General features: G+C 37.6%; 1 protein-coding gene across 17 annotated transcripts in view; it reads right to left on the bottom strand.

Moving 5' to 3' along the window:
- Positions 1 to 237: 237 nt before the first annotated feature.
- The window catches only part of Ptprd (protein tyrosine phosphatase, receptor type D), a 192,124-nt gene continuing 170,581 nt past the window's right edge, over positions 238 to 21,780 (bottom strand). For all 17 annotated transcript variants that reach the window (XM_005352666.2, XM_026781867.1, XM_026781863.1 and 14 more), the window contains 7 exons: positions 15,155 to 15,440; positions 14,565 to 14,743; positions 13,398 to 13,524; positions 12,251 to 12,376; positions 8,821 to 8,975; positions 5,927 to 6,062; positions 238 to 3,960 (listed from right to left, as the gene is read on the bottom strand). In XM_005352666.2, coding sequence (XP_005352723.1) covers positions 3,892 to 3,960; positions 5,927 to 6,062; positions 8,821 to 8,975; positions 12,251 to 12,376; positions 13,398 to 13,524; positions 14,565 to 14,743; positions 15,155 to 15,440 — 1,078 coding nt within the window. In that variant the 3' untranslated portion in view covers positions 238 to 3,891. The remainder of the gene's footprint in view (positions 3,961 to 5,926; positions 6,063 to 8,820; positions 8,976 to 12,250; positions 12,377 to 13,397; positions 13,525 to 14,564; positions 14,744 to 15,154; positions 15,441 to 21,780) is intronic.

Raw genomic sequence — 21,780 nt, forward strand, 5'->3', positions numbered from 1 at the left:
GAGTATGTGAATATATGGAATTGTTTCTCTGAATTTGTCTGCTGAGAAGTAGAAAGTGTTTACCCTCAAGGGCAGACACTTGTGAGCAGCAGGTTCTTAGTAGAAATATAAATATATTCCTACGAGTGCACAGGACCTAAGCAGATAGCCAAAAAATAATAATAAATAAAAATAGAGGGAATAACTGGTTAGTTTAAAAGCAGCATGCTTGGAATGGACAAAAACAAAGGCCAGGGCTGCATAACACTGACATTTTTATTAGAATTCATTTGTAACAAATGGAACCTGTGTCAGCAAAGAACTGATTTTCATACAGACTTCTTTCGCCACCAATGTAACGAAGTAAGAAAATAAAAAGCACGCCTTTCATTCTGTAAAACACTTACGCGTACTACTAATTAGAGGTAATTGTATTTTTTAACAAGCCATTTTACAAGTTATTTTTTTTTGAGTTTTCAGTCTATGCATCCAAAATGAGAGCAAAGAACACAACTGTTATCTTTGTAAAGACACTCCAAGCTTGGATGGCAAAGCCATGTAACGGATGGAGAGGATGGATCTGTAGCCTTCTGATCTCTGCTGGAGTATCAGGGCAGCCATATACCAATGGAAACCAAAACCAAAAAAGAAAAAAAAATGGGAAGGGGGTTTTAAAATGACAAGAAAGTCTGAAACAAAGCTAAATCAAAAATCAGCAGGAAAGAAAAAACCGTGTGTGCTACTATGCATTTTTCCTTTCCTGTTGCGATGTGTTATCCACGGACACATAAATGAATTTCTGAAGCAGTTTCTTACAGATGGGTTCAAGTAATAACATTATTGGGTGTAGAATCAATAGGGCAGTGCATAGTACAAAGGTATAGAAAGTGCAAAGTTCCCTAGAGGCCCTTCCCTCCCCTGGCTGTCCTTGCCTTGTCTAACCATGCAAACCATTTTTAAAAAAGAGCTAAAATAAAGTTCTGTACAAATCACTTTTATATATTTGATATTTTACCATTGTAACTAATTACAAAATTATACATAACTACACATACATAGGTAAATAATAGCACCGTACTGGTTATGATGATGAAAAGAACTAGAAATGTGGATGTTTATGATAATGGCAGATAGTGATGCTTGCCTGGGAAATTAATCTTGAATGGTCATAGAGATAAGAACAGAGTGGAATGCACATCAGTGACAGTGGGGAGTTAGTCCTAAGAGCAGCTCCTGACTCTGGAGTGGTGCCCGCCTCATCCTCCTCCGGTAAGCATCCTGTTGGTTCATTCTCTTTCGGGGACTACTGTCTTTTCTCCCTCTACCATATGGGCAGCTTTTGTTGCAGAGAGACGAACTGCTCACTGGCCAGTCATTCTGGTATGTGATATTCCATTAGATCCCACATGTCCAAAATGGCATGTCTAGATGATGCAATACCTGTCTGACTCCCTTCATTTCACTTAAACAAAATTACAGCACTGAGAAACCTGGCACTTGGATAAATCTTCAACAATACAAGTGAAAAGAAAATGACAGACCCATAGAGTGCACATTCTTCTCTGGTTCTGATGTAGGTTAGAGAGTCTCATTCTGAGGTAGCCTTCTAGATTCTTTTTTTTTTTTTTAGTGTTATATGTATTTCTATTTTTTCTTTTTTTGTTTGTTCATTTTTCTTTTTTCTTTTTTTTTTACAAAAATGATCAAATACGATATTTGTGAGTGTTTGGTCTCTAGGATTTTATTCTGCTAATAATGGGAAAAGAAATATCCTTCCATGCAGAGCATCATGAAGCTAAAATTAAACCAAAATATACCTGTATCAAAACTCTTTCAGAGTTCCTAGGATTTGGGGAGGGTAATTTAAAAACATATAGCATGTGGCAAACTCATACCACCATCCATGGCTTCCTATGGAAATGCTGTAGAAAGGTTTGGGGAGATATATACATACATATATACATACATACATATGTATGTATATATACATACATATATATAATTTATTGCCCCTTTCAGAATACTCCTAATGGAATATCAAATATATCCCAAAATTTTTTTCTGTAAGACTGGTGGTTACTGCATGCTCCAGAGCAGATTTGGAAGGGGTTAGAAGTGAAACAGTTGCTCTTCCTGATGTGACCATGAGGAACGAAGAGGCCCTGATTAACCAAGTGCTTTGGGCTGGTACAATCACTAACATCCCCCACTTGGGTGAAAACTAGGAATGCATATTATTCAAAGAGTTTCTGTACATGTGGTAAACAGATAATGCTTTAATTGAAAGAGTAACAGATGTGAACAACTAATGGAAATCAACCGAAAGGTAAAAAGAAATGCTAATAAAATAGGCATCAATTATAAGGCACTCTAAATGCAGAACTAAAACCAAATCAAACAGCACAGCGCCTCCCAGGAACGCCACAGCCAGAAGAAACAGCGCAGCATCTCCCAGAGACGCTGCAGCCACAAAGTATTTCTGACTGAAAAGAGTAACATGAGTTTGGCTTTGCCCCTGTTACGTATCGTAAATGCAAATTTCATACACATACTATAGACAATATATGATTGAATATACTTTTTTTTAAAAAAAAAACAACTTGATAGCTGATATATTACAACATTCTTCCCTCCTAAAGGGTTATGCACTGACCTTTCCCACATGCACACCTCTTAGATATTTAACAATTGTTATTGCACTAGAGTGTTAGGAATATTGAATTTTGTTGGAAGCCTGGCTAATGAAACCGTCCTTGTGAATATGGTTGAGTAGGTGGGGGAAGGCAGGACAGGAAAGTCAGGGGCGAGGTTCAGTAATCAGTGATGTGCACTCCTCAATTCCCTTTACAAATTAAAGTTTTAAAATACTAAAAATAACTTGGAAATGATGGTTCTAATAGTTTTTCTTTTATCCTTAAAAAAACTAAACCATGGAAGAACTGAATGGCAGTAACAACTTTGTGTGGACATACTGTCTATATATACATAGATACCCTTAAATATAGATATCTATCTATATATTTATATATATGTTAGCAGCAACTTTATACTTTGCGCCTCCCTGTTGATTCCAAAAGCAAAACAAAGCAAAACAAAATTCCCCTTGAAGTTTGCAGAGAATGGGCACTTTCTCACCAGGTATACCAAACAATTGCGTAAGTAATATCTGTTGAGACAGATACTGTAGAGTGCTGCACAAAAATGTGCAAAGTTTCAAATTATTTGATATTTCTACAGTAAGATATTACAGATAACCATTCTACAGCTTACAAAAACCTACAGTTCAGAAATAAAAAAAAAAAGAAGAATTACATAACATTTTAAATTTACTTTATCCAATGATACATTTTTTAAAAAAGAAAAAAGTCTACACAGTCAGAAATGAAGCACAGGTCAGCAGAATCCTTTACAATACTAAAATGAAATCAAGGTCTTTCTCTTTTAAACATCCCCACCCTCACCCCTAAAATGTACGTATGAGTGGCATGGGGAAAGGGCCAATGTTGAAGCACAATCCACCTTCTTGTGAGACGCCACACCAGCAAACGTCCTGCGCTGACTCGAGGCCCACAGGCAAGCTCTCTCTGCCCCTACCAAGCAATCCTGAACAAGATGGTAGTTCTTTGCTGTCATTTCTTCTCCCCTTTATTTGGAATCCTTGAGGTATCTGCAAATAAAATCCTTCAGATGCCTCCTAAGTCAGGGTTCTTGATATTATTTTTTCAGGTTAGATGATTAAACTGTGAATTCTTGGTCCACTTGGAAGAGTTTGTTTTTTGTTTTGTAATAGTCCCACTAAGTGGTTGTTAGCTAGAAGTTAAGAAGGACTTCTCAAGTGCCCTGTATGGCTCAGAAGAGACTCCATGGATAGCGAAGGGCCTGTAGTAAAAATCCAGAAGGGATCAGGGCTTTCTACGTTGCATAGTGATCAAAGCTGCCCAGGTATTCTAGTGCGGCTCGGTAGCAGAACTGGTATTGATCCTATAGGACACGGGTGTAAGAGAAGATATTTTAATTGCAAAATAAACCCAGCAATGTAAAGAAAAAATATATCTACAAGGAGCAACACTACCACTTTAATTTAGTCTGATGACCAAATGACAGTGAGCAAAGAGCAATTAGCTATGTGAGAATTGTATTAAATTCACCATCAACCTCATTGATACTGTCTGGAAGATATCTACAACCCCTTCATATCTCATTCTTTCGAACACAATACTCACTGATTCCAAGTCATAATAACGTCAGTAAATATTATCTTCCATCTTATATGCTACAACCATCTTAGAGAAGGACCTAAGTATTTTTGATAATTTTCAGATGAAAAAAAATGTAAACTTTCCTAAAGGCAATCTAGATTTCTACTCTTTGTGTTGCTTTCCACCAAATTTGAATTTATAAGAAAAAGAAAGTGTGTGTCTAGGGGGGAGTCAACACGATGGCTCAGTGGCTAAAGGCTCTTCAGGTCTCATGACCTGAACTCGATTCCTGGGCTTCACATGACAGAATGAGAGAAATTACTTTCACCAGTTGTCCCCTGGCCTGCACACATGTGGTCTGTGGCTTGTGCACTCTGCCTCCACACAAATTAACATCAGATCAGACATCAGACTCAATCAGAATTACCATTTTATCAGATAGCCTCAGGTAAGTGACAGGCATAGAAGATCTATGTGTCTACTAGAAAGAAAGTTGTGCCGGATAGTTTTATGTGAACTTGACACAAAATACAGTCCTCTGAGAATGGGAAAGCTCAAGAAAACTCTCCCAGAAGACTGAGCTGTAGAAAAGCCTCCAGCCCACTGTGGGTGTGGTCATCCTTAGGCTGGAGGTCCTGGGTTCTATAAGAAAGCATGATGAGCAAGCCATGGGGAAGCAAGCCACTAAGTAGCACCTCTTCATGGTCTCTGCATCAGCTTCAGGTTCTTGCCTTGTTTAAGTTCCTGTCCTGACTTCCTTCAGTGATGAGCAGTGCAGTGGAAGTGTAAGGAAAAAACAAGACAAAACAAACCCCTTTCTCTCTAACTTGCTTTTGCAGGGTGTTTCAGGGCAGCAATAGAGACCCTAAGACAGAAGAAAAAGGTAGCTGTATAAGAGCATGAGGCTTATGGAGCCTTGGGCTTTCTGGCTTGCCACCCCTGAGAATGGCTGCCCACATCCAAAATACACGCACCATTTATCCTAAAATTCAGTGTGATTGTAAGTTGCCTATTCTGGAAGACTCACACCAAAATAGAATGGTAAGAAACATGCCTTTTCTCATACAAGGAAGGACCCTGTCATATTGCAATAAATTGGAGCATTGTTGGGGAGATGGAAAAATTACAATTTACAGATAACCACAGGCATGAGAAAAAGTAGGATTTTCCCCATAAAAGAAACTTATTTTCAGTAGCCAATGGGGCTGAAAGCAGATAGCTTCTATTTTGCTTAAATGTGCATTTTTCTACAATAAAAATGGTAATGCAAAATAAATGGAGTTTTCTTTTCTGTCTTGTCACAGTAAGTTGCTTGGCTAAATGTTAAGGCTTTTTAAATGTCCAATTTCCCTCTGTCACCCCAACACCCATTATGTTTGTCAGGCTGACATAATGTTTTAAGTATTGCAAGCCAAATGCTTGCACTATTTTGAAATCAAAGTCTGAACAATATTGTAAACTGAAGAAAGCATATAAATTGTATAATTTGGTAGATATTTGTGGAATATAAACACTACCACTCTGATTCTCTAAATTGTGGATATATCCTGAGAAATGTACATATTAACTAATGAATAGAAAACAGGGCATTTTCAGGTTCCAAATGTTTAATATTTCAAGAATGGTTTTTAAAATATTAAGTAAACAATTGGTTGCCTTCCCCATGGTGATCTTCTGTATCTTGCAACTGTATTTTGAATCCACAGAGGGTTTAGCTTTTTAGAAGGTGACCCCAAATGTCTTCTCACCTCTGTTTGTACCATGGCTGGTCGCTGTGTTCTTAACATTTTGACTGTCTGGAAGATATCTACAACCCCTTCATATCTCATTCTTTCTAACACAATACTCAGTGTTATGAAGACTCCAGTTCTTCCCACACCAGCACTGTCATGAGAAGAAAGGCAGTGTGAGTAACATGCTCATAGTCTTGGTCTCATTTGCTTTGGAAGCAGTCATTCATTCTTCTAGAGTTTCCATATTCCCAGTTTCTCCACAAGCATGTTCAAGATAAAGTGGGAATGCTTTCACTACATGACTACCAGGTAGTATGCTGTGGTAACGTAAAAAAGTAAGTAATTAGGATTGGGTCTTACAAAATAGAATGCATTTCTATAACACCATGTAACTCTAGTTGAAAAGGTAAAAAAATAACATAAAATCAATAGAGAAAAGTATGAACAGATCAAACACTGGCTTGCATTCTTCAAGTAGATCCTGAAACAAGACTTTGCCATTATGTGAAGTATGAGATAAATTAGAAAAATGTGGAACATGTCATGTAGATTCTCCCTTTCCTATTCTTTAGTAACATAATTTGTGAAGGATATGTCATCCTAAACAGGTAACCTATGTGTAACAGGCTTACAAACTACAGTATCAACATTGGGTTAGATATGAAAAAACTGATTCTATAATAGACTTTTTGTTATGGGATGGTTTTCTCTTAGTCTTTGGGAAGCTGTGAATACTCTATATGCTCTGATTATAAAAATATCACTTCATATGTCAATTTTAGAAAATCTATAACTATTAGATTCTCAACAAGCCTTTTACAGTATAGTTAACCACCACTCTGAACTACTTGTTTTCAGGTGATAAGCCGCTAAAATATCCCAAGTTTCCTTCTGTCATTTCAGCAAGGTTTTGAGTTTCTTTCTATTTCCTTTGGTATTTGAAGATAATTACTGAATTTTCATAGCAACAACGAAGAAAACTAGTTGATAGCCCTTGTACACTTAAAGAGTGACATCTGGGGGTTTAGGTAATGAGAACACTGAATAATCTGAAATAAAAAACCCCTACATTTTTGGATCTCAATTAAATGGTGTGTGTAGTGCTTGGGCACAGGCTGTAGAAAATAGATGAATTCATTTACTCTGGGATGGAGCTGACAGGCATAGAAATAGTGTGTGCTTTTACAAACTGCAATTTCTCATGAATCTAAGGAAAAATGCTAAGTGGGGCTTTAAATCAATGGGCAGTTGTTAAAGAGGAGCTGAAGTTATTCGTCCCACAAACAGCAAAGGGATCTGGCAGATTCTTTGAGCCCTGAAAGTCTCACATGCATGAGGCACTTTGACTTATGACAGTTTTGTCGTGTCCATGTAGGTATTTCAGAGCATATCTTACTTTGACTTGGTTAATCAAATGCACCCAAAAATATAACGTTTCTGGATTCCTATTAAGAATTTTCAAGAAAAGAACAGGCATCTGCCTCATTAACTTCTAAATTTAATGAATCTCAGTATATTCGGTTAATAGGCTAAAAATAAGTGTTATTTCAGGGCATCCAAAAACAAGAAAAGATATGTATCTAGAAGACTTTGGGAGGTAAAGAGATATGTGAGTTTACAGGTATACAACATGTGAATCTTTGTACTTAAGGGGTTTCTCCATCATTGTCTGAAAACAACCCCAAAGAGCAGTATCAGGGGGCTCATGCTTAAATTATGAATATCAGATGTATTCTTTTCTATAGAGGTCACACAGAGAAAATCTAAATTAAGTGGAGAAATTAAGTGATAGATTAAAAGAAAAGACCTAGATGTTTCAACTCTAGTTTATAACAACAACTTTAACCATTGGAGACCATACATCACATCTTATCTGCTCTTTTGTTGCACATAGCAAGCGATTTTGACAGCGTAAAACAAATATTTCCAACTCTGAGAAATAAGCATTGTTAGAAATGATCCCAGACCTGGAGAGAAACCCAAAGCTCACTGCTTTACACTGTTATACGTCTTCGTGAAAGTATAGATCCAGGACAAGAGCGTATATGCTCATGCCTCTGTCTAGTTTTTCTATTTTGAGATCTTGCTTCCTGTAGTATTAAAAAAAATAGTTTTTAAAGTACCAGACTTTTTAAACATAAATGCCTTCAAGACTGACTATAAACATTATAAAAACTGAAACTTCAAGCTTTTACAATCCTGAAATACAGCAGTTAAAAAAAAAACAAAAATAAGGAGAATTCTTTTTTCTGTGTTCTGCACATGCAGCAACTTCCACATGCACTAAATTTATGGTGGATGTCTAAGGCGTTCACTTAGTATTTCTATTAACTTCAGTGACTTAAATTACAAAATGCTCTGGAAACTGTTGAAAATAATTAAATTGAAGGTGCTTCATTTTCTGATATAGCAACAATTTCCAAACAAATTGCATTTTGAACTGAGGTACCATACTAATCACTTATTGACTTGCAGGAATTAGTATTGCTATTAAGTCTTGGCAGCTATTCACTGCTCTTTCAAGAGATAAAGGGGAAAGATAGAGAAAGGCAGTTGTAAGTGCAGCTACACAAAAAGAACGCAAACACTGGCAGAGATTAGCACTACACTTATTGTTAGGGGACACACTGACAATTGCTGGCAACACAAAACTGGTTTCTTGTAGGTTTTTTATTTTTTCTAAATAGGGGATCAATGCGGGGGATAAAAACATTCCTCTAATTCTTTTCATTTTATGTAAAGAAAAAGAAACAAATCTTTATGTCTCATAGAATAATCTGCAAATAAATTTCAGTTACACAGACTTATTATAACAAGCTTGTATACAAAGTGAATAAAGGACAGCCATTTTCAAAGCAGCCAGGCATCTATCATAAATGTCCAGTTAGCATTAGTGACTCCCTGCTTACCTGCAATGCACCGAAATGGGCCCATCTTGGCCAAACTGCTCCTTTGTTTTATGGACTTGGCCGATGAAGTCAATAAATCCTTCTCCAGACTTTGGCACTCCTTGTTCTGGCCAGTCAGTGAACTGGAACTGCCGCACTGTTCGGGACTGGCCGTCCTTTAGAGGGACGCCACATAACCAGCCACAATGCAGCATGCCAGGAGAGTTCAGCAAGTACAGAAACCACAAAAGCATTCATGATTTTTCCCCAAAAAATAAAAAGACGAGAAAATTATTAGGAACATGTCCAGAGAAACTAAGTTATGTGTGCTGCCATAACTTTAAATTTGTAATTTAAATTACAAATATTTGGTTATCCTCTTCAGATGCACTTCTGAGCTTCAATGTTTAAATAGGAAATCATCAAATACATACATACATATTTGTATTTATATATGTATATATATGCATATAAACAAACATTTATATGTATCCCACCAAAATCTTATACACTCTACTTCAATCTAATAACTTTTTCACATTGAAAGGAGTATATAGGCATGCCACCTGCACCAGAGGCTTGCTGTTGTCACAGTGATTTCCCATTTGCCATGCATGCCTTTTCTAGCATTATAAATGGCAAATGGCAACATTTAAGGAATCTAATATAAACTAGGTAGTTGTGGTTGTCCTGGCTGTCTAACATGTCTCTGTGATACACACTTGAGCCATGAATGAGGCACAGCATGAACCATGTGATGATGCTCACATTTCAGATTAAGGACACTGTGCCAGATTGTTTTTGTCAACTCGGCACAGACCAGATTCTCTGGGAGAAGGAAACCTTGATTAGAGAGTAGTTTCCATCAGATTATCTTATATACATATGTGGGCATTTTCTTGGTTAAGGATTGATAAAGGAGGGTGCAGCCAACAGTGGCAGCGCATCCCCTAGACAGAGGCTCCTGAGTGGTGGAAGAAATCAAGCAGAGTGAGCCATGGAGAGCAACCCAGTAAGTGGGTGTTCCTACATGATCTCTGCTTCAGTTCCTGCTTCAACGTTCCTGCCTTAAGCTCTTGCCCTGGTTTTCCCTTTATGATGGACCTTTATATCAAATAAATCCTGCTTCCAAGTTGCTTTTGGTCAGTGTTTTACCACAGGAAAAGAAAAGGAAAGTAATATAGAAAGAATCCAAGGGGATGATTTATAAGCATCTCCCCTCCCCCCTTTATTTTGTCAGAGGTACCTTCCTGACTGTCTTCAGGAATTAGTTTACACAGACAACCCTAAAAGTGGATGAAAATAAGTCATATCTAAAACATGATAATTAAAAAATAGGTGACTATTTTTACTATAATGTTTACACAGTGACTCCCACAAGCACTAAATTAATGGTAGATGTCTAAGACACTTACTTTGTATTTCTATGAACTTCTTTTCTGAAGAGACTGTAGGACTTCTCTGAGCTCAAGAACCATGTTAAGAAGATAAGGGCATGAAGTACTTCAGATTCTTTGTGGAATTGTTTGAAGTACAAGAGCAGGAGGGACCCTTTGCTCATAGATACAGGAATTCCTCCTCTGACTCACATGGGGAAGTGCCACTGAACTCACGCTCACTGGACTGATCTCACTTGAAGAGATGCTCCCAGTGGCTTTCTGCGTCCTATTCTTGGGAGCTAATCCATCCTTCTAATATTCTTTTGGGCCCAGACGTGCCCATTTCTAAGAATTGTGGCTATAAAATCCCAAGCATACTGAAGAGAGGTGGCCAACTCAGGACAGCCACACCTCATGTACACTAGTGGAGCAGCGCAGATGCTTGAGAATGGAAGAGGATCACACCAATTCACGAGAATACAGAGGAACGTGTATAGTTTCTGGGGCTATCGCCAACTCCTAGATGTTTACTATGGAAGCTTGATTTGTTCCCCTGCTTTTTCTGGGAAAGTTTCGAAGGGTAGAGGGAAGAAAGTCAGAGAACTGGGCAATGCAGAATTGTCTTCTGAGTGTTCTAGAGATTTCATTTTTGACCATAGTCACCTTTGACCATAATGTCAAGAACAGGTCTTGTGCAGACACTTTCTATTTGAAGAAGAATCAACCTGCCTTTTAAAGTTTAGATGGTTAACAATGCTATATTCTCACATGCCAACTGTGATCTCAGAGCCTGAGATGAGAAACATACGGGGAGCATATACAACAAAAGTCTGGCAGTTAACCACAGAGAGACTTTAAACTATATGAGCAAGTTTCACTTAACTCTTTCTTGCTCAGTATGATTAGGTTTAACTTGGAGCTAGGTAAATGTGTTCCCTATAGGTTAAAGCCATGTTTTCCTTTTTATTATCAGAAATAGCTAAGAAATTTATGTTCAAGGAACTTTTGAGTTTGGCTCATACATAAGAAATAGGGGAAAGCATCAGGGCCTGCTTACAAGGACAAGTTAAAAAAATGAGATATTGGAACATAATAGCTTCCTTGATGTGGCCACATTCAGAGTAATTAACACATTATAATTCCTGGGATTATCGAGACTATTACCTGAGCCAAACCTTCTGTGAATCATGTTCTCTCTGTCTCTGTTTCTCTCTCTCTCTCCCTATAACAGCCAGGGCTTGGTTTCAGGAATTAGCAGGCAAACATGAGCTGAGAGAAAGCTGCTTTTCCCCAAAACAAAAACAATGGATCAAGTATACATTGTCCCCTCATGTTTTAGTTAACCCACCCATGATGACTGTTCCAAAAATAAAACAGGGCTTTACGCTGACCTGGTCTCCCCTAAGATGTGTTTGTAATCAGGGTCTGTGAAATTCTTACAGCAAATATATTAAAGTTTATGCCTAAAGTCTCTTACATCAGGGCTGAACCTTGGACTCAGCAATCTTTGTAGAAAATGCAGAATGAAAATTAGCCAACAAGGGTTGTCAGTTCACAGTTCTCATGGACAGACACATTAGCACATGGAGGAAAAAACCATGCCAGCAAGCAAATTAGAATGTGCAAAGCCTGTCAGAGCCTTCGAAGGAATGCCATTTGCTCCACAGTTTGAAAGTCAGACCAAATTAACCTACAAGCCTGTATGACCTCAAGGGCTGCACAAACAACAACATATTTACAGCCCAGAGTAATGAAGAAATCAAAACTCTCCAATGAGAATGTGCTGAGGAGGTGAACTTCAGTGCAGCCAACCAATCAGTAAATGCTGCCCAACACCAGCGCTCTGAGCGAGTCCCCACAGCTGGGCGTCCAGGTGTGACAATTGAAGGGAAGCCAACCCTGGGTTTATGAGAACACTTACCAGACAGAGGCAAAGTTAGAAATTCTTTTCCTTTAAAGTCATCCATAATGGCTGATTTCTTTTCCTTTGGAGAATGGTTATTTGGCAAACGTTTCTCTCAGAGAAGGTACACGTAACCCTCATTTCTAGCAAATAGAGGAGCTGAACTTACCCTGGCATCTGTGACCTTGAATTCCCTTAGGATATACTGAGGCATGTTGTACTCAGCCATTGGATCTACAACAAAATATTGGTACCTCGCAGATCGTTCTGCTGGCCAGTACTGGTGACATTTCTCCTAAAAGAAAAGACTAATATTAAACTCTATAAGGTACAAACAAAGATCTGTCTATCTAAATTTGTTCTCTTGTTAATGAAGTTCTAAAATCAGGGCAGTTTCAATTACACATACCTATTTTTTTGTACCTCTATCTGGTGTAATTTTCCCCCCAAAAAAGCCCAGTACAGAGTCTGGCAAATCATAGCTACTTATTAAACACCAGCTGAACTGCGTGTTTCAATTGGGTGGTTATCTCATGTCTATGGATTATGTAAATGATTAAATAAGTCCTTCGGCAATGCTATCCATTTTGGTCCTGTATTACATCAGCTCATTCGTTTTATACCACTGTGTTTTGTAATTAGGAAATCACCAAGGATGAAGCAGAGAGAAACCTCTGCACGGATCCAGTTCATTCCTAGTTGACACCTGAGGAGCTTGGGGGTCCGGGGAGTTCCAGTGACTTTAGTTGTTAGCTTTGCATATTCAGCAGTCAGATTAAGACAAGTCAGATAACTTCTTGGCCTTATATATTTTTGCTTTCTAAATGAGCTCTAAAAGCTGGGTTTTAGACATAAGTCTATTGTGTAATTTACAAAAAGAAGAGAAAGGATGAGACTATCTCAAACAGCACAGCTAACATGCTTTCAAATGCTGTACCGAGTGGCAGGCTTTCAAATTTCTTTGATGCTACTTTATTTGTACTTCAGAATAGTTATTCTTAAAAAACAGATTTGCTGTTATAACTCTTGATATATCATGTAGCTTTCTAGCACCATGCTCAATGGTTGGCCAAGAAATGAAAGTCATGAATTTAAATTTTTTTATATGGGGAACCGATGGCCCATTTTGCCATGAAATTCTAACCTATTCAGGCAAAAGGTAATAAGCATTTGCTGAGGGCCCAACATAAGTCAGTGGCACTGAGTGACTTATTAGACTCTTCCATTGCATGCCACCATACTAGAGTACTGAGTATTTACAAAGCATGTAAATGAATGAGCTTGATGTCATTTTCCAAATAGGGCAACATACTTACTCTGCCCATTTCTCTCAGCTTGGTGAGCATCACAACAATGGTGGAGTTGTGTTCCCAAAGCATGCGCCAAAAGTCTTCAGTGGTCTCTGCTAAGGGCCCCTGGGTAGCAATGTAGGCTTTCTGTTGTCTAAATAGAGAGAATTAAAAGAAAACATTAAAATACTTTGAGGACATGTACAAATTGATTTGTAAATTGTTAACACCAGTCCTATATATATTATTAATTCAATTTCAGGGGTTCCCATTAGGATACATAATCAATAAGATCATTTAGTACATGGTGGGGACTTTGCAAAATCAATTATGTTGTTAATATTATTATGTATGTCTTTATCGCTGTTATTAAATTTTAGTGCCATGCTAATAGGTTAATTTCATGTGTTATCCAAATCACTTCAATGATGAATTGTATGACTTCATTTTCAAGAAACAAAGCTCATTTAATCTATTAAACTTACGAAAAATGGTCTAAAATAGCTGCTTTATCAACTTCCAGATCTAAATGGTTTCTGAAAGACTAGGTTCAAAGGTCAGATTCAAAGAAGCAACAATGAGAGGCTGAGGAGATGATTCAGGCACTAAAGTATCTGCCATTCGGATCCTCAGCACTCATATAAAGTGTTGGGTGTTTTGTGTGTGTGTGTGTGTGTGTGTGTGTGTGTGTGTGTGTGTGTGTGTGTGTGTGTGTGTGTGTGTGTGTGTGTGTGTGTGTGTGTGTGTAACAGATGGATCACTAGATCTCATTAGCCTACCAGTTAAGCTGAAGGGATGAGCTCTCGTTTCAATGAGAGACCCTTTATCAAAAAATAATCTGGAACACAGCTGAAGAAGACATGCAATGCTGATCTTTGCTATCCAAAGGCACACAACCCCCCAACACACTCACACTGCTATAAACATGCACATATGCCATGCCCACCCACATGTACACAGCCATATAAGCATGTCACACAAGGACACTTCCCCATCCTTACATGCAATAGAAACTTGGTTACTACTGCTTAATTCTAATTAAAATTAAGGAAAAATAAACCACCCCAAGAATTGAATGATGATCTCTTCAGAAAGAAAATCACTTTGAATTGAGATGAAAATCTTCGTGGTTATAAATCTAGGGCACATGCAAATACCAAGGCTTTGGATTGTCAGGGGAGCAAGGGTAGACACCTGTATCCATCAAGAAAACTGGCATTGATGTAATCAGAGCCTTCTACTCCTCGGATAGGCTGCAGGCACACCCTTGTGGATTCATATGGCATAATATTAACAAGGCGGTTTTTGAATTTATTACATGGAAGATTGGCACTGATGAATCTTGAGGTGTGAGCTTTTGAGCTGGCTAGACGCTGTTGAATTTAAAAAGAAAAAAAGCACAAAGATAATATTACCCAATGGTTTGAATGCAATGAACCTAATATGACCTTTTTAGATATCAATCTTCTCTTTACTTGATAGTAAATATTCATAGTGTACTTCCATTTAGCTAATTATTCCACATAACCTACTAAATATTGTAAACATTGCATTTTGAGAACATGATTTCTGAATTTATATTAGGACACCAAGGGCCCCTGATAGTTGAGGAAACAAAAAAAAATAGAGGAGAAAAAAAAAAGAACAAAGTGTTTTATAATCTGATACTAAAGCAGAAGAAAAATGAAGCTTGTATTCCAAAATTTGCAAGGTAAGAAAGTGAAGCCTATTTCAAAGACAAAATAACTTGCTAGTGAGTAACCACATCACAGCCAATGCCGTACCTTAAATTCGAGCTCCATTCCGGTGACATTCTCCCCTGTTTCTATTTGTGTCAGCTTCTGAATGTAGGCATACAAGTTTCTAGCTGGCACTTCGGTATTTCCACATGTCACTGCTTCTAACAGCGCATCATGGATAAAGATGTACTGGTCCTCTGTTTGCACCATGTAATTCCTCTGGGCTCTCATTAAAGTTACATGGCCATAAATATCTACAGTTTTTTCATGCTTTATTCTTTCTAACATGGCATCTATTACAATGAAACAGCCAGTCCGGCCAACACCCGCACTATAAGACAAACAGAGGAGGGAAAGCCCACATGAATTTAGCAAGAAGTTAACATACAAAAACGTCATATCATTTTGTTAACCAAATTTCAAACCTATAAATTCAACTCAGATTGCTATTACATGGATTTTCAACTACTCTCGAGTAAAACATATTAAAGCACCAATTACTGATACATATACACATATATATGTACACATATACAAAATAATGAATAAGTCTCATTTCATTTCATAATATAGAAATCCTCAATCCATATTTACAGCCATATCAAACAATATAATGTTATGTCACATAACATAAGTATTATCATTATCATTATTATTATTATTTCAAATTTTTATTATACATTCTGACCGTAGCCCCCTTCTTAAATTCATGCTCCCCAGTATTCAATCAGAAAGGGGCAGACCTCCCATGGGCAGCTAAGTGTTATGGTTTTAGCCAACCAGCATGGCTGCCACTTCCGGGTTCTAGGGCCACGCATGTGCGAACAATCCCTCAGGCAAAGATACTTAGCCACCCCAGGGACCTTAAAAGTCCCTGCGTGACCCACATGCGGCATGGGTACATCACCTATGTCTGACGCAGCTACGTAAACCCTTGTACGCATGTGTGAGCTCTATCATCTGTGCATGACGTAGCTACATCATCACCCTGTGCACACGTGATAGGCAGCCTTTAAAAGCTGGATGCACCATCTTCAGCACCCGACTTCCCCAGACCTGTACACATCTCCTCCAATAAACTCCTAAGCAGGTTTGTTGTGTGTTACGTGCTTCCTTCTCACTCACACCAGGTAATTTCACAAAGTATGGCCTATCAAGCTGCTGCAAGACCAAGCACCTCCCCCAAAGATAAAACATTAATTATGCTGTCTAGATTCAAAATATTTTTTAAATTGTTGTTCAGTATCTAACTAGATAGTCACATGTTACAGCTCATGTCTGTAACCCTAAAATTTGAGAGGTGGAGGCAGGAAGATCAGGATTTGAGCCTAGTCTAGTAAGCTTGAGGCTAACCTGGGAGATAAATAAAATCCCGTTTCAAAAACAAGAACAAAAATATCTAATTAGGCCTTTAGACAAAGAAATTTTAGTCTATTTTTGATTGAAAAATAAAAACAAAAACGTGTCTACTAAATAACTCAAGCAAGTCTTATTGTAAAATTCTGTAAAGAAGTTTTAAAACTAGTCTAGTGGGATATGTTGAATTAACATATGAAAATGTTGCACAGTAAAAATAATGCAGGGTAGTATTAGGAGAAATTCTTAATAAATAACAGTCAATTGAGAGTATTTTATTTTCTTTCAATGTACTCAAGATTCTCAGTGAAATTCAGGCCTTCAGTATGGAAAAATAAAGGCCTCAAATTTGTTATACAAAGCAAGTAAAGGTAATTTTTAAACCCCGTTATGTGTGGACTTACAGATCAGCGTTCCAGCTGGACTAAAAGAAAAGGACATGAAAGAGACAATCCATAATGGGCTGGTAAGGTCTGCTGCTCCAAGGAGGCAGGCTCATTTAAGGAACTGGCTTAGAGAGGCAGGGGCTTAAAACACTGAGCATCCTCTAGTAAGGAGAAGGATACGAAGAAAATAGCACACCTTTGTTCCTGTAGTGTCAAGGTAAGCCTCGTGTTTCCTTTGATCTCATCCTTCAAGATGAGCACATTTATGTGTTCAGAATGGATCACTGGAAAACGCCTTACTCCTTTAGATTATACATATTTGCCTCACAGCAAATATACATTCAGTAGGCAGAGATACATATTACCAGTGTAGAATATGTTCTAGTTTGTTTTCTCTTGCTCTAATAAACACTATGATCAAAGTCAACCTGGGAGGAAGGGTTTACTTTAAATAGTGGCTTATAGTCCATCATTGAGGGAAGCCAAGACAGGACCACAAAGTGAGGGTTTAAAGTAAAAACTGATGGAGGAATGTTGCGTACTTGCCTGACTCCAGACTTTCTTATACAGCTCAAGCCCACCTGCCTTTGGGATAGTACCGCCCAAAGTGTGCTGGGCCCTCTTACATCAATTAGGATCAAGAAAAATGCCCTGCCAATATGCCAACAGGCTATCTGGTAGAAACAGTACTTCAACTGAGGACCCCTCTTCTACCATGTGATAAGCTGAAAAACCAGAGTAGTAAATGGTCTTCTTCAGTTATGACATGCCACTGTCTGTTGTCACCTCTATATTTGCTCTTATTTACTTGTCTGTCCAACTGCAAATATATCTCTTTAGTCAATTAACAATGAGGTATTTTGATAAGTCAGGTAGGGGATATGACAATATAATAACTTCCTTCTTATCATTAAAGATTCTGAAGCCAATCCAAGAATGTAATGATTTGCATAACAATGAGTTACAACAAAATAAAGGACTGTTGGTATGGATTAGAAATGGGATTTGAAAGATAAAAATTTGAAGTGATGGACCAACAAGAGAAAAAATGACTTTTAAATCATACTGCTGCCACTCAGAGATACATGTGAAATTTTTTATAGATCTATACTGACTAAAGGATCTATATAAGTAATCTGCCAAAGCTACACAATGGATGAGTTTAATAAACACCAGGGCTAGTCTCAAATGAACTGGCAGTTTCTCTAGTGTCAATGTGGATGCAAGGTAATAAAACAGCATTAAAAAATACTTGATTTAATTACTAATCACTGCAGATCAAATCTACCTTCCAAACAGAAACCTATTATTTGTAGACTATACAAATTTTACATAATCACTAATTTAAAATTGCTTATGGCTTTATGTCACATACCAAAGGCCCCTAGATTCTAAGACTCTTAAGCTTTAAGCTCACAAACTAATATGACATTGATAGATCCTACAAAAAGCCTTTGGGGAATGAAGAATGCAATATTTTTTTCCTTCTAATTTGGCACAGTTTCTAATGAATACTGGTATATGTAGCTTCCTTAATGCAAAATACACTATGAGTCTATCCAAGACTATATATCAAGTTGACTATAGCTATGGCAGGGGCATTTTCTTAAAACCTCACCTGGCACCGTTTAAATGTCTAGATGACACAGTGTTCTATAGTGTTACAGAAAAAGGTGCTGCAGAAAGGTGCTCAGTCTTAGGAGACTGAGAGAAATAATTCCAGCTCTAAAGAGTTCAAAGCTTTTCATAGTAATAATATCGCACCCCCCCCCAAAAAAAAAGAAAGGGAAACAAATCCAGTATGTACCTGAGACTAAAATAACAAATTTTGAGAAGGGACAAAAGGCTGGCTCTAACTTGAATAATATATATTTTCCCTCAAAGCACAGCAAACTGTTCACTGGTTATTCTTGTTCATATAGTGAAGGAAAGAGAGGCATGGGCCTCTTTAGAACTTACAACTTCTCATTTTTCTGGGGTAGTCCATTTCAGGTTCAAGGATTAGATATATGCCCATCTTAAAGCAAGCCTAAAAAATAAGGTACTTTTCCAGGTCCTAATGTGACCCTGAGAATGTCAGGTTTTATTTATTTTCAGTTTTATTGTATCTGATAATGATAATAGCTCCAGCCAATTAATGAATCTAATTATCCAGTAAGTCTTAAGGCTGAATTAAACTTACCACGGTTTCTGAAAACAGAGGAAGAGACAGTTCTTTTATAAGTACATTTTCCAGTTCTATCTCTAAAGACAACCAGGACATGAACAACAAAATTCTCAGGAAATTGTGAAAGTCTTTCTTATATTATTTTTTATTTAGCCTTTAAAACCTTGCTTTAATCTACTTCCTCCGATTGCTCTAGATTCTCTCTGTATTTCCAGCTAATAATACCTCATGTTCAAGTAACTTACTGCTTTCACATATACCATGACAAATGAAATGTAAGCCAACAGCCTTTCCACCATAGGTCTGGGCGTCTCACTTGCATATGATAGATGCTAGTTTCCCTCCCTTTAAATTAGCAACATTTGAGTCCTTTCCCGAAGCCACAGAGCTCATGGCAGGTGGTAGAGCTAAGACTCAAGTTTGTCTTTAATTTGACCTAGGCAACAACATACTGATTTTGATACAAGCCACTCCTCCATAATAACACTTATTAGTATGTGGCTATGCCTTAGTCGGTTTCTTTGAGACACGTTCTTGGCTTGTAAGAACGAGTTGAGGTAGTATGGGGAAACATCTGATATTATACTGGGCTCGATGGTAGGAAAGGTATCTCTTAATTATCCAAAGTAAGACTCACCCCTCACATATAATATGAAACTTTTACTAAAGAAGAATTATATCATGGTTTTGTGTAATAAGTCTACTGACTGAGAGGGTAGAATTCCTATCATATCAAACGCAAAAAAACAAAAATGAATTCTAAATGTCATCTTCCTAAATCTACAAACACTCCTTCTGACTGTGTCTCAGTATTTGATCTACACCCTCTCAGACAATCCTTCCAGAAATGACCTAATAGATATAACCAGAGGTATGCTCACTAGCTAGTCAAGTTGACAATCAAGATTGATCATTAAAATAGTATTTTGGTTTCAACCCCGTTTTCCTGGGTTGTCTTCTTTACAAACATTTCCCTGACTTGTGTGCCTCTGACAGCTCCACACAGGTTAACTACATTTCTAACCTTTTCATCTTTCTCTCATTCCCATGTGTCTCTCATCAATGGTTCATGAATCCTAAGAAGGCAGCTCTTCCTTGAGCACAACGGAAGTAGTCCACATTCCAAGCCACCAGAGCCTCACAGGAGCATGTGTGAGACTCATCAGCAACTTCTCCAAGTGGCTCATTTCTTGTAGCCTCTCTTGGACACTCAGGCACGGAGTTCCAGAAGGAACTTGCTCTCGTTTCATCTCCTACCATGTACAATAGTGAATCACATAGCACAATGCTGATTTTTATACCAACTTTGTATCTCTCCCTTAATTGGTGAAATTATTGTGGTAAAAGACAAATATTAACTTTTCATGATTTGTGCTTAAACAGAGGTATATTCTAAAGGCGTCATTTAAAATACATTTTAATTCCTTATTAGAGTATATCCTTGAGGTAAATATATTCCATGATGATGTGTTTTTAGCACTTCTTCACAGTGGCTTCAGATTATCAGTGCTTGTAATATTCATACCTACAAAATACGAAACTGCTACCTTGCCTTCTAAAGAGTTGGTTGTTAATACCATCAGCATATTAAATATCCATTGTATGGATTTCCTGTAATATTGTTATTAAACTTATATTAGAATAATTGCATTTTAGATATTTACATTGCACTTTCGAACTGGTTCATCTATTCTGAGTTTGATATATATATTAGTTGATTGGAATATGTCTTTAGAATTTAATATAGAATATGAATGAATATATTATTTCTGATGCCCCATGTATCTGACAACTTCTGTTTTTGTGTCTTTATTTTGGCCTTTACAAAAATCAGCTCCAGCTTTGCTTCTTACAGTACAGGGCCTCTGGTACAATCTCTGTCTCAAATATCAAGCATACTGCTCTATTTTGCCATTGTACCTTGACTAGGACATAAATCCATTTGGGTTTTGGCCATTAAAAGTAGTATTTGCCAGAAAAGTACCTATGGATATTTTGTTTATCTTGGAGGCACAAAGTTTTAACTAGGTTTGGGCCCTAATTTCATGACAAAAAAATTCATGTCTCAAAATACATGTTTATAATCATATTCAATATTTTCCCTCATCAAAAGCCTTGAGTCTTGAGTGTGCCTAATTCTAACTTATTGCTTATGGTGGTCTTTCCATCTTATAATTGCCATCTGCTAACAACAACCTTACTTATTATTCATCTCAACTTCTGTACCCCAGAGGAAAATTCCTTTTCCAGATTTGACTTCTACAACAACAGGTTCTCTCTCTTCAGGCTGGGTTATGCCAGTTGATGACTAGATCAGCACAGGGGAAGGGACAATGGCTTCCTTGTCTCTTTGTATCCACAAATTTCACATGCCAGGGAATTCCCGTGCCAGAGAAATTGAAGGTGATCAACTTAAATTGCAAAGCCAAAGGATGCAAGAATAAAAATATCAAACCTTTCCTAGATCACAAGTAACTTTCCCAAACCTCAACACAGCTCACTCCATTCAGGCATATTTCCAAAGTTAAAGCAAGCTGTTTAAGGGTCCCATGTGATGGCGACTACTTGAAGCCAGGTTTTCTTTCAGCTGCTAAAGAATGGCAGTCCTTAGGCACCAGTCTCCACCTCCCTATAAGAAACAGAATGCTGAAAACTCAGAGCTTTTACAACTGTACCAGATGACTTCTGTTTGGATTTCTGAGTTCCCACAGTAGCACTTTCCTGCCTTCTCCAATTTACTCCATTTTTAGACGTCAATACCT

This window comes from Microtus ochrogaster, chromosome 10, assembly GCF_000317375.1.
Source record: "Microtus ochrogaster isolate Prairie Vole_2 chromosome 10, MicOch1.0, whole genome shotgun sequence".
In the NCBI taxonomy this organism is placed as follows: Eukaryota; Metazoa; Chordata; class Mammalia; order Rodentia; family Cricetidae; genus Microtus; species Microtus ochrogaster.